The 14,071-nt window shown below is 35.9% G+C and overlaps 1 protein-coding gene across 1 annotated transcript; it reads right to left on the bottom strand.

Annotated features, from left to right (window-relative positions):
- Nucleotides 1-4,517: 4,517 nt before the first annotated feature.
- LOC117920709 (serine/threonine-protein kinase ATG1c-like) lies at nucleotides 4,518-14,043 on the bottom strand. Its single transcript, XM_034838297.1, has 13 exons — nucleotides 13,433-14,043; nucleotides 12,207-12,324; nucleotides 12,053-12,111; nucleotides 9,535-9,599; nucleotides 9,011-9,104; nucleotides 8,848-8,928; nucleotides 8,545-8,653; nucleotides 8,188-8,260; nucleotides 7,716-8,098; nucleotides 7,234-7,601; nucleotides 6,290-6,584; nucleotides 5,648-5,718; nucleotides 4,518-4,934 (listed from the first exon to the last, which is right to left on the bottom strand). The coding sequence occupies exons 1-13, from the start codon at nucleotides 13,673-13,675 to the stop codon at nucleotides 4,695-4,697; spliced, it is 2,199 nt and encodes a 732-aa protein (XP_034694188.1). The 5' UTR covers nucleotides 13,676-14,043; the 3' UTR covers nucleotides 4,518-4,694.
- Between the last annotated feature and the right edge of the window lie 28 nt (nucleotides 14,044-14,071).

Genomic DNA, 14,071 nt, shown 5'->3' with positions numbered 1-14,071 from the left:
AACTGACACCAGATTGACTTATAGGACCCTTCCCATCTTCACATCTACTTCAGTAGACAGGCATGTCAAGTCTCAGGTCACCAACAAGATTGAAAGAGCAACAAGCTATGTCATGACGCGCCCTCTGACACTGCCCCTAGCCATTCTGCAAATATGATGATTGCCCTATCACTACTGCATTGCCCTGTCAATATAGCGCAATCATCACTACAATGGCCAGCTCAACACTATTGAGTCTCTCTCCACCTTTGAACACTATAAACACCCTACTGTAATAGAATAGAGGGGGAGGACACTGTGAGTTCTATGATCTCTCTCTCTCTCTCTCTTGTTTTAAGGGTTTCCATTCTTCCTAGCATCTGACTTGGGCTTCAGAGGATGTGTCCGGACATCTTTGTGCAGGGAAGTAGGAAGTCCATATTCCAACATCTAAACGGGAGCTTTCATTGCCACTTCAAATGGAGGAATCCATCTTTAGTTGACCTGGTATCAACAGGTAACACCCTAAAATTTGATCATTCTCAACGACGATGCTATTGGATTTTCAAACCACCACATTCATAGCATAACTAGTGAATCTCTATTGGAGATTTCATTTCACACACCACCATGAATCTTCAATTTGTTCCTTCTTGTCCATTTTTTATATGTTCAATCCTCATCCTTAATACTTTATAATCTATATATGTTTATAGTTTAAACAAATATATGCATAACCAAGGACATGTTGAGTTATAAGCTTTGAGAAAAAAGAATATATTTAAAAAAATCATAAAATTAAAATAAAAAGAAATCTAAAAGTATATGTTCAATCAAAATAACTATCAAACTATTGCATTTGACACACTTGGGTATTCAAGTTACCGAAGATTTTTTTTTTTTTAATAAGTACAATTTTTATTTTTTATTTTTGTTTTCAAACATAAAATCATAATTAGTGACTATTGTTGTGCAAAACCACGACAAAAAATAATAATAAGGAGAAGAGAATAAGAAAATGAAAACAAAATACACAACATTTATGTAGTTCAGCCTTAAGTTTAAATCTATAGGTGAAAATGAAAAAGAACTTTTACTATTGTTAAAGGAAATTACAAGCTTAAAGCTCTCAAATTCTAAAACCTCAATTTATACCCAAAAAGATACTCACTATTTTGGTCAAAATCTCTTCTTCAGAAATTTTTATATAGGAAACTAAGTGTATAATCGTCAAAGACATCTTTTCCTAAAAAGATAATATCATAATAAGATATTTCCTATATGACTAGGAAACTCACTTTTAAGAATATCTTTTATTAGCAAGTTGTCAATAACTTTTCAATTGATTCAAAATACAATTTGAAACACTTTCCAACAATCTCCACCTTAACTCAATTCCCAATATTCAAACAAATTTGAAAGTCTTCCAAGTTATTTCGTTCCTATACCCCATAGGGACCTTCAAATACTACTAACACTAATTAAGTCCAAACAATACTTGAACTTAATCGTAGGAACGGACTTAATCATTATATTTGCAAGATTGTCCATTATAGGGATTTTTTTTTACTACAATAGCACTATGTGCAATCATCAAAACTGTACTTCCAACTTTATATGTGCATTCATTGGAGTCAAGCATCCCTAAATACATCAATTTTTTCTTCAACTCTAGAACATGTCTTACATCAGTTAATGTCATTACAATGTCATTATACAATTTAATTCAAATTATGTCTATCCCAACAACCTTACTATCTACATCAGTTCCCATGAGAACCTTCCCACCATCTATATGTTGGTGGTAGGTATTGAACCAATCTTTATTAAGGAGATATAATAAGAGCATCCTAAATCAAGAATCCACTAATTACCTAAGTTTTAAGTAATTGAAAAAACATTTGCAGTATTTGAATTTTCTTCTACATCATCAAAATTAAAAGTTTTCTCATTTTATTTTCCTTTACGGTCTATACAATTTTTTGCATAATCCCTTCTTTCTTGCACTTGAAACATTTGTTGTTTCCCTGGGACTTTGATCTAGATATCGACCTCTTCTGTCATTATTTTTCTTCCATGTTCTCCCTCTAGCCATCAAACCTTTACCTAAGTCATCTTCTCTACTCTCAGACACTTTCTTTTTCAACTCCCTTGAGTTCAAGGTTGCTCTAACATCTTTTGTAGAGAGAGTATCTTTACGATATATCATGGAATTTATGAAAAGTGCTCATAAGAATTCAATAGGGAACACATCAAAATTATGGTTTGGTCTTCATCATCAATTCTAACATTAATATTCCTTAAATCTATGATAATTTTATTAAACTGATCGAGATGGTCTTTAATGAATGTACCTCCTTTCATCTGGAGAGTATATAATCACTTCTTTAAATACAAACGATTTGTAAGAGACTTCGTCATATGCAAACTTTCCAACTTTAACCATAACTTGGCAACTATATCCTCAATTGTAATCTCACGAAGCACCTCATTACCTAAGCGCAATAGAATAGCACTATGCGTTTTCTCCATAAGTTCATCATTCTCTTCATCAGACATCATTGTCAGTGGAGCTTCTATACCTTTCAGTACTTTGGACAACCTCTGTTGAACCAATAAGGCACGCATCTTAATGTGCCACAAACTGAAATTGTTTCTTCCATCAAACTTCTCAACTTCAAACTTTGTCAACATTCCAGGTCTAATAACCGAAACTCTGATACCAATTTGTTATGCGAAACCACAACAAAGAATAATAATAGGGCAAAATAATAAAAAAAAATGAAAATAAAATACACAATGATTTACGTGGTTTGACCCTAAGCCTATATCCATGGGCGAAGAGAAAGAAGAACTTTCACTATTGTTAAAGGAGATTACAACCTTAAAGTTCTAAAATCCCAAATCCAAAATTATACCTAAAAAAAGATTTACTATTTTTGTTAAAATTTCATCCTATATTTTTTCCTAATTACAAAAAAAGTTTCTATATAAGAAATTAAATGTATAATTGTCAAAGATACCTTTTCCTAAAAGGATCTCATAATAGAATATTTCCTATAATAATAGGAAACCCATTTTTCAAGAATATCTTCTATCATAAACTTTCTGATTTACTCAAAACATAATTTGAGACACATTCCAACCACTATAATTAAATTTATGTTTAAAACCATAAATCAATTATGGTTTTAAACATAAATTTAAAGTCATAGTTAATAATTATAGGTTTGATAATTTAAAGAAAAAATTCAAAATTATAATTATCATATGGGATTTTATGATTTGGATCTGCACATGATAATAAGGGATTTACTTTTTGGATTATTTTTAAATAAATCATATTTGTCCAAAACTGGAGTTTCTTAATCCATCCTTTTTATTTGCCTTTTTAACTGGGCATCACTTCATTAATCACCGTGGACCCTACCAAGTTCCATTTATTCCAGCAACGTCCGAAGACCCAATTGTGAAATGACTGGAACTGATTTTCATTAAGTTGTTAAAGGAGATCCATTGATATTTTATTATTTTATTCCTGAGGGAAGGTGTCCACATTTGCCAGCTAACAATGAGGTCTTAGCTTGTGTGAAACTCTTACAAGGCTGGAAGATGCGTTAGTTTGAATATGTGGTCCTATTAACGAGTGGAAATTAGGCTAGGGAATGCACATGGGAAATTTTGAATATAATTAGGCCAGCGCATGCATATCGTTATAGGACCACCGGCTCATTGAGTCATTGGTGTGGTAGGCCGTAGGCGGTATGCCTAACATTTGTCTTCACTCTTGGTCATGGATGATGACTTATGCTGAGACAATCAATCCTTTGACGAAAGACTCTTTTACTGATTGGAACCCTTCTAGTCAGTTTTGAATAAGAAGGGTAGTTATTCATAAAGGCACGTTGCTTAAAGCACAAGCTGCACCCAGCTACCTAACCAGTCATAAGGCAAAGAATTATCCACACATTTTCTTCCTATAGATCAAGCAGGACCTTCGAGTAGATTTGAGGTCCCATAAACAGCATTGTATGTGCAGACCCGAAAATCAAAAATAAAAAAATAAACAAATAAAAAAGATAACTTTCATGGCATTTGAAATCACAAGCCCATTCATTAGGAGTTTTTTGTGGCTTCAAAATTTGCATTTGAAGTCGCTAGTCCATTCATTCGAACGAAGTGGACCCAAAACATGTCCCAACTTCATATGAGCACACCCATATTTTCAGCAGCAAAAGTGGAAGAAATAAAATGCAAAAATGATGTGATTCATTTGCTAAGCACATTGTTCCCTACAGCTAGATATCGGATTTTGACCCATCCTAACGCTTCATAAGAAGCAGTAGAATGATTTCATTTGCTGAGGAAAAAAAATTTTGCTTGACGTTCAAATAAAAAGTTTTGAGTTACATGAGTACTATGATGTGCATGTGTAAGGGATATCTTTCAGCAGAATTGATCCAATGGAACCATCCAGATTGGTCTTTTTTGGCAATGATCCCTGAACAAACTCCTGGTCAGAAAATGCACATCAAATGGACAGAGAAGGAAAAAATTTGCACATTTCATCATTCTTTAAATTATAGAATCATGATCTGAGTCCCAAATAAGGGATCACACTAGTCAACATCTCACAGTCACTCAAAGAATAGCTGTACAAATAAATAATTTTATATGGAAACCATGGCACCTTGGATTAAAAGTTACACTAGTTTTTAAGGGGGGCATTGTTGATCCTCGCACTTAAGAAGATTCATCCTTTGAGACCTTGAGTGGACTTGCCTGATATTAAGGATATCAATGTAAGTTCGAAGCCTATACCGGTCTGAGTTTGTAAGAGAGAAGGGAGGGTTGAGAATGAGGGACGGTGCTTCCACTAGAAGGAACACTAACAAGTGCACTGCCTTTGAATACAAGGACACTGCGCTTTCCACATCACCCATGAGCTCATCAACCTGCAAACATGTATGAAACAGAAATTCTTAATTGGCACGACCAAATTGCTTTTATGTGACATTAGCTGTTATTCATCTTATTCCAGGTATTCTCAGGGAAGGTGTCATTGTATTTGTGTTGGATCACAAATCCATATCCATATAATGCTATTGCTAACACATCTTTAGTTGCAGACACACTGAGTTTTTGCCAAGGGCAGTTAGTCATAGACTATAATTTAAAAGTCTTAGCATATGGACAGGAAATCTCTTTAGTAGTGAAAAATGACACCAGCCAAACCAAGGCCATGTTTCAGGTTTCCAGCATATCACATGTCAAGTCAAATGGAGAGTGTATGATTAATGATAGACTCCCTCTACTTCAGAGTCTGAGACATGACAAAATGCAATCTTCACACGTGCACTAGTTCATGTTGGACCTTACCTTAAAAATATTCTTATAGGATGTTGCTTGAGGAGCATGACGTCAAAAACTTAAGTAACACCACAAACAAACAACAACCCATACTTATTTTTTCTGATAATTCCAGAAGAGTTCACTTTTCTTTTTCTTTTTTCTTTTTTCTTTTACTTTACAATCTAAAAAGTAATGCAAAGCAAAAGCAAGAAACTTACTGCCAATTAGTTCAATTGAATGTGGTAGTAAAAAGTAGACATGGAAAAGCATGATATGATGTAAGTGCAAGAAATTTCAGGGAAAATAAATCACTCACAGCCCCATTTCTACCCAAGGCAAGGGCAGATTGAAATATCATCTCCATTGCATCTGGCATCTCTGTACTTCCTGCAATCATGATGAGAAAATTGGTGTTTCAAAAATCAAACATTACTGAAAAAAAAAAATCAGGAGTGTGCACTTCTCTATTTATGTTTATAGCCTTAATAGAATGGAGATCTTCCTGCCAATGCATCAAGGCAAACACCCAAACTTGCAATATGGGAATAAAGCTCTATATTTCCTAGAGATAAACCAACAACTTGACATGAAGGATCAAACCAAGAGATTTGGTTGAAATTGTGGTAGTTCAGTTCTCAGTTCTAGTTTATCCAAGCAAAAATAGTTGACATAAACAATTACTGTTATTTACTTATATGGTTGTCCTTTATTAGTTACCAACAAGTTTTGGTCTTCACGACATTCCAGAAATAATAATTTATCAATTAGGCATCATCCAACAGTTTTGGTATACAAAATATGTAAGTAGGCATTAAAGTGGCTTTAAGTTTTAAATCAGATAAAATGGCTGTAAGAATAAAGGAAAATGAAAACATTTGATCCTAGAAGCTACAAATACCCATGCACTCAATTTACCACCTGCATAATAGTTTTGATAAGGATAGTGAAAAATCCATACCAGGCTCAATAACCTTAGCAAGTTCCTCAGCATGCCCAACTTGATGGAGAAATTCCCTCTCAATCTGGGAGCAAATATCCCCTGGCCATTGATTGTTAACAATATCAAGACATTCTCGCATATCAGGACTCCCATGCTTCTTGTCAGTGCTCCTCCTTAATCTAGAAGTTTCTTGGGTTGGACTTCCCTCCATAGCTGAGGCAGCCTGTGTATGGCAAATATGCAGTGCTTGCTTCCAAATTGCAAGAATTACAAGCTGGATTGAGAATGCTTCTAGTTGCTTACCAGCCTCAATCTTTTTGAGGAAAAAGAGACAATGTAGTCATTTAAAGATATACAAATTGTTAGTTAAAAAGAATTTGTATCAGCAGAAATAATACATGGTACTGTAAAACATACCACAAGGTGAGTCTACCACAGACCAGTACGCATGTGGCACACATACAGAGACCAGGAATCAATAATAAGTTAATGTCTATATGGAAATGAGCTCTCAAATACTACTCTATCGTGAGACATTGCATCTATGAATTTACTTGACACATATTGTTGTTAAGACAAAAAATTTCATGTTTTAAACATAAAACAAAATTTGCCGATGCTAAATATACTGATCACTTCCAATCAGGCAAGAAAAGTTTTAACCTCAGATACTAAGTCACACCAGAGCTTATGGGGATCCCAATCCATTTATATGGAGCCAGGATTGTGGCTCTACAATGATTGGTCAATGGTTATTTAGCTGATGATTCCTATACAATATCCTAAAATACAAAGACCTACAGGAGAAACAAATTAGAACAAGTGATCTAGAGTTATTCAGTATTGGGGCAGATTTAGTCCAGCGCCACCCAGAAACCATGCTTGCACTTTTAACCGACAAAATAATTTATTACAGGACAAAATAAGGAGAGTTGATTTCACAAGTAGGATTGATAAGTTACCTTCTCATTTACCAATTCAGTGATGACAGATGCACATTGCTGCAATGACTTAATCCTTGTCATGCAGTGAGTTGATGGCTGCTCTAAAGCATCTCCTATATCCATGGATCCTTGTGAAGTCCCAGAAGGTGCCGAGCTATGACTTTCCAAGCTTCCAGTATAAAATGTATTAGTGATTCCTGCACCAGCAATTGGCATTGGTGCACTTGATTTGGTCTTCATATTTACAGATGTTAGAGGGGCACTCCCTGATCTGCATTGTGAATGACTTGGCTTGGAAGCAATAGCTGAGGAAGATGACACATCCATTGGGGGTCCAGATACAAAAACATAATCCTGATCAACCAACTCCTCCAATGAATCCACAACTGTGGAATCCATACAAATAAGATAATAAAAAAGAACATAAATTTTAGCAACACGTTTTTTTAGATAATAGAATATTAAAATGAGCAATGAAATATTATTGAAAACTTTGGTACCTCTTGAACAACTTCTCATTGGTCTTTGTTCCATGGATTTTAGAGGTTCTTTGACATTCTCATCTGAAGGCCTAAGACTGTCAATCCTAAAGCCAGTAATTTCTGGTTTACGTGATGCACTGCTGTATTTAGAAGCAAGATCCATGTTGTTGGGAGTGTTAAATATTGTTTCCCTTCTATCAACTTTTTTATCAAGAGAAAATCCATAGGTAGACTTCATTGAGGACCTCCTCCTCAAAAATGATGGGCTCCCTTCAGGACCACTAGAATCATCATCTAGAGGGAAAGGCATACAATCCTCTTGAGAACTTTCCTCTGTGTTTCTCACAGGATTGCATTCAGACAAAGGAAACCCATCAATTATTCTTGATGATCTCCTACTACTGCATGCCACGAAGGATTTTAACATGAGTAAAGAATGAAAATATCATATGCCAAGATCGAGAAGAGTAAAATTTTTTGTCTCCTTTACCTTAACGCTTCATCTGGTTGCTTTCGAGAAAGGAATGGATGGTTAAAAAACTCTTCAAATGTTAGTCGTTCCACTGCAGATACAAGGACATAGAAGGATCAAAGAGCTAGTAAACCTCAATAAGCCTTTAGTATCAGAACTACAGTGATTTCTTTTTGGCACAATCAGATATCATATATGTTTCACTTTTGTATCATCTTTAGCTGTTTTAGGCTTTTCACTTGGTGCCATGAAGAATTCCTAGCAACAAACAGATTTCCCCAATAAAACACACACACACACACACACACACACACACACACACATATATATATATATATAAATGCTGCCAGTTTCGAGCTAAATTCTGTGAAATACCTGGATTGCGGCGCAGCAATTTCTGACACAAATCTTTGCAGTCAGCACTCAAATCATTATTATCAGGAGGGAAATGCAATTCACTAGATTTAACAATGTTTTGGAGCAACTGCTCAAGAAACGAGACAAAAAGTTAATCAAGGAAAAGTTAAGGGCTCAAAGAAAGACAAATTAAACCTAGCTAGAGAATTATTACTACTTAAATTAAACACAAGAAGAATCAATAATTAAACCAAGTTGAAAACCCAACCACTACAAATGATTATTTCAGATGGCTAAAAAAAAGAAAAAGAAAAAAAATACCTGTATCTGATTGTTTCCTGTAAATGGTGTTCTTCCAGTCACGAGTTGAAAGAGAATGGCACCAACACTCCAGAGATCTGCCTGCGTATTTGGTTCAAGTTAATAGGAGAAGGTTATGCGAGAAAATGGATGGATTCTTACAGATGGAGAAAGTAAATATCACCTTTGCGTCATATTTCTGAAGTTGCATTATCTCTGGCGCCATGTACAGTGGTGAACCACACAATGTTTCTGCAAGCCCTCTAGGTTGTAGAGATCTGCCAAAAAAGAATTGGAACATATAAACTTATTGAAAGGACCTTAACTATAGAGCCCATTTAGCTGTACTAGAAACTAGAAACGTGAAACAACAGGATTATTAAAATGAAAGAGAACAGGTTTCATTTCAATGAATATTTACACCCTTTGAAATCAGGAGACTCATGAGAAAGTTCAATTTGTTGAATCATTTTGGAATACAAACTGAGGAAAACTTGTTAAAACTTTGTCATGTAATGTTAATATCACAACTTGGTTTTGCTAAAAGTTAGACTATCAAGTGTTCTCAAAAAGGAAAAATAAACAAAAAAAATAAAAAGAAAAAGAATGTATTAAAAGAAAGAATCTTATAGGATTGCTCAAAAAGATTTCAAAAGTAATCACCATCAAAACCCACATACAAAATGTAAAAGATAATATGAATTTTACCTTGCAAATCCAAAATCAGCAATCTTCAGGACTGAATTGTTGTCATTTGTGGAGAGAAGAAGATTCTGTTCCAAGTAATACATATGACAAATGGAATTAGATCTTATGCAATGCCTCTTTTGCACAGGATATACAGCATAAAGAATACCCGTCACTAAAATTCCCATAGTATTTGCAGAGGATAAAAATAAAAAGAGAATGCAGTGATAATCTTCCTGAACCAATAGTTTGCTGACTCTGTCTAAAGACAAAAATATTCTGTCAAGGTCCAAAGTACTGCAGCACTCACTTAAACTATTTGACCATCATTTACTGCTTTTCCATTATGCTCTTCACTTGTTTCTATTGGTGTCAATTCTCTCATACCATTCATTGGTTGGCTGGCTTGGGTTCCTAATAAAAAAAAGACACATGTTTGAAAGTGGAACTTACAAGCACCCAAGTATTTGAGTTGATGAGACAAAGTTATGGTCTGCATAGATGGTCAGGATCCATCACATAATGGTTTCGTCTAAGAAAATTGTTTGCCCAAAATCAGTACTTCATGTAGTAAGATTCCATAGACCCCATTTCACCATGCTTATCCTACGACTTTTAGATTCTAAAGTTCCTCTCAAGTTCTAACTTATAATTAATCCACACTCAAGTCTGATTAACCAAAACAAAGTTATCAATTTTTTTGATAGGCAAAAGAGCAAAAGATATATTAAAGAGCCAAAAAAGGCTACACCATGTACATAGGAAGTATACATGTGTGCACCAAAGAAAAAAAAAAAAGAAAACCCTCCTCTTATTGGTAACTTGACCAATCGATAAAATCAATCATAGAGAATGACTCTTGCCCTAGACCCTCTTTAGTCCATTCTAAAAAAGTAATACAGAAAAGAGAATTTTAACTCTTGATCTGAAAGCTTAATATTATCAAAAGCCCTTTTATTTCTCTCTTTCCTAATAGTCCAAAACAAACAAAGAGAAACAACATTTCACGGCTTCTTTCTCCTCTTCCCAACGGATCAATTATGCTAACTAAGAAGCATTGCTTGGACAGTTGGACTGAGGTATGCAACACCAAAACCACTCCAAACAAGGAGAAGACCAACTGCCATAACAAACTTGCCTTGGAACAATGATGAAAGATGTGATCGCAAGATTCCTTCTCACCTTTGCATAGAAAACATCTGTTCACCAAAGTTCAATCTCTCCTCTTCAAGCTGTCCACATTTAGAATCCCTTTCCAAATTGATTTCCAAACAAGAAAACTCACTTTTATTGGAGCCCAATAATTCCAAATAAGTCTTGCCGGGAAAGATCCTAAACCCCTCTAAACCATCCCATGATAGAAAGATTTAACTAAAAACTGGCCGCCCTTCGTAGCCATCCACACCACCTTGTCACCCACCTCCCTACTCACTGATTTACCATGCAAACGCAAAAGAAGTGCTTCAACACAACCCAACTCCCAATCTTGAAAATTCTTTAAAAACGGGGGTTCCAACACCCCCCAAGATCAGCCTGCTCCCAAGCATCACAGACACAAGCATCCTTTGAGGTGGCTATAATGAACAAAGAGGGGAAAGAGGTCCTCAAAGGGGTGTCCCCACACCAAATGTGCTTCCAAAATCTTATCCTTCTTCCATTGCCCAAATCATAGGAAATCTTGCTTTTGAAAGCATCCCATCCTTTCCTTATAGCCTTCCACAACCCTACACCATAACCCTCCCTCGCCTCCAAAGAGCACCAACCCCCTTCTTCCACTCCACACTTACCAATTATTACTTTCTTCTACGAGGGCTCCCCTTCTGACATGAACCTCCAACTTCATTTGCCTAATAAAGCCTTATTCAAAATAGAAAGATTATGAATGCCTAGTCCTCCTTCCACCCTTAGCTTACAAACTTTGTGCCAACTCACTAAGTGAGGCTTATTTTCAAGAGACACCCCTCCCCATAGAAAGTCCCTTTGAACTTTTTCCAATCTTGGAACCTTATCCTGGATATGCCTCATGATTTTATCCATGACTGATACAAGGTAAGGGCTCAATGTCAGCCCTTGGTATAAACCTGTTGTCATTTGAAATTGATTTGTCTTTGCCAACTATTCCCATACTCCTCCAGCATACGTAACTACCATAATGTTCAAAATCAGCATCATCAATATACTGAATGGAGGATGCAAATTTTATCCTTCAGAAAATTATAAACTTAAGGCTAGAAGTATAAAAAGTCGAGCTTGGTTTTAGGATGCTTCTACCTTCTCTCCTCTCATTAGTGACAAACCAAACAAAGTGTAAATCTTTTACAATCTTGCTGAAAATTTTAGTCAACCAGATTATACCATTGTCACCCATACAGTTCCAATTCGTTCATCTCTATAGCTAAGAAAATCAAACAGAAAACGCAATTTTCAGCAAAAACTAGCATCTTTTTTAGGGAACAGGTGGATGGATGGATACGCATAACAAAATAGTCACAAACTTGAAACAGAACTGACACACTAAACAGAAACAACTAAAACAAACCTGTGGCTTTAGATCTCGATGTATAAGATTATTATCACGAAGAACTTGTAAACCAGCCGCTGTGAAATGCACAAGTTCACCAACGTCATTACATGAATCATTGAAGATACAAAGAAAAGAAGTGAAGAAACAACCAGACAAGTGTGAGACATACCTAGCTGCTGCATGAAGTGCTTTGCAGTTGCTTCTGGAACTCTTACATAGCTTTGAATATACATGGAAAGATCACCCCCTCGGCAGTATTCCAAAACAAGGTGTATCTTTCCAGGAACCTAATGGTGCATATAGGAGATAAACTTTAAAACTAATAACCCAATAAAATTTGGAGAGAGATTATTTAGGGTTCATGCATAAAGGCTGAGATTTTTCATCCAGAAGGAAAAAAAATGTATACAGAATTATAGAAATATTAGGTGCACCATGATCCATTACTTCCACTCAACCCAATTCTTATCTTTCAACAATGGATTTTTTATACAAGCTTTTCCCCAATTAGTACAAGTCCCAGGAGAAATTTTAGAACTTAGTACAGGAAAAGATCAATCGTTCCAAGTATTATTTTACACTCTCCAATCATAATCCTCCCAAATAACCCCTTGAAAAACCTGTTACTCGCCCCGTCAAGTACTGCTCAAAAATCCTTATCTTCAATTTGATGTCTCAGCCCACGTAAATCACCAAGAAGGAAAATAATTTAAATGGGGCTATCATCTCCCAGTGATCGAAGCCATAATTTAACAACTTCCACTGAAAGTATGGTGCTCAAAGCCACTAGAAACAGTAAAACTATTCTTGATCTTGTGTACACAACAATAGATTTTGATTTGACTTCGTTTCAATATACCCCAAATCATCAACAAAATATAAACAAATAAACAACAACAACAGTTCCACATAGAAGCAATGGGTTTGGTATCCACAAAATTGAAATTCCAAATCAAATCCAACTCAGCAAAACCAAATGCCTTCTAACAGTAATCCATAATCCCCTTGCAATCTCAGCTTAAAGTGCTAGTTCCAATTTATCTAGAATGACATAATTTCACAGCTCTTCGATTCCAGAAAATTCTAGAGAATGTTATAGTCTTTTTGCAGAGAGAAAACGAAGCAGCTTCTGGTCTTAAATTTTTGAGAAATGGCAAACTGGAGTCGAGTTGAATTTTTATCTATTTTCCCTCTCTGCTTCTTCAAGAACGGACACAACCAGAAACACGATTTCCAAATTTCTTTTCTTATCTTTCCCTCCAGTTTGTCAACAATAAAAAAGAGAATTAGGTCATAACCCCCTCCTCCAACAATCATTACAGCAACAGAAACAAACAAATAAATAAATAACGTAGCAAGAAAGTACAAATAATTCATCGAATAGATATTCCGAACCTCAATTATATCATGTAAACGAATAATATTTGGATGATTGATCTTCTTCAAAATAAAGATCTCCGACATCAGACTTTCCTGCAATTTCTTGTTCAACCGACCCGTCACGATCTCCTTAATCGCCACCTCGGTTCCGTGAACTCGGTGCCTTGCGTGCCACACCACCGAGAACGATCCTGACCCTATCTGCCGACCCACCAGATAGTCCCCAACCACTCGCCCTCTGCTCGGGGTCTGAGCCATAGTCCAAATTCAAAACCCTAGACTCCCAAAAACCAGCTCCAACCGTCGAAACTGAAGGTTTTCCAGGAGTGGTGAGATAACAAAAGAAACGGACCCTCGTGAATCCGACCCGAAGTCTGTTTTGGTAGAGATGGAAAGACTGGAGATGAAGGGGTGAGATTAATAGAGATTTGTTTAATGGTAAGAGTCCCGTTGTTGATTAGTTTAATGTAAATTAAGTATAATTAAGGAGCTCGATTTGGGAGATGAGCGTGTCGGATTTGGTGGCGTTAACTACAGGGATATGATAGAACGAGGGCGCAAGCGATCCAGATAAGAGGCAATAATGTGGCAAATCCAAATGGGTTTTCTCCTCGGGGGGCTCCCATCCTACGGTGTGCCGGGTGCGTATCGTGC

This window comes from Vitis riparia, chromosome 8 (genome assembly GCF_004353265.1).
Source record: "Vitis riparia cultivar Riparia Gloire de Montpellier isolate 1030 chromosome 8, EGFV_Vit.rip_1.0, whole genome shotgun sequence".
Classification (NCBI taxonomy): domain Eukaryota; kingdom Viridiplantae; phylum Streptophyta; class Magnoliopsida; order Vitales; family Vitaceae; genus Vitis; species Vitis riparia.
Note: the sequence above shows the minus strand (reverse complement) of the source record. Positions and strands in the feature narration are given on the sequence as shown.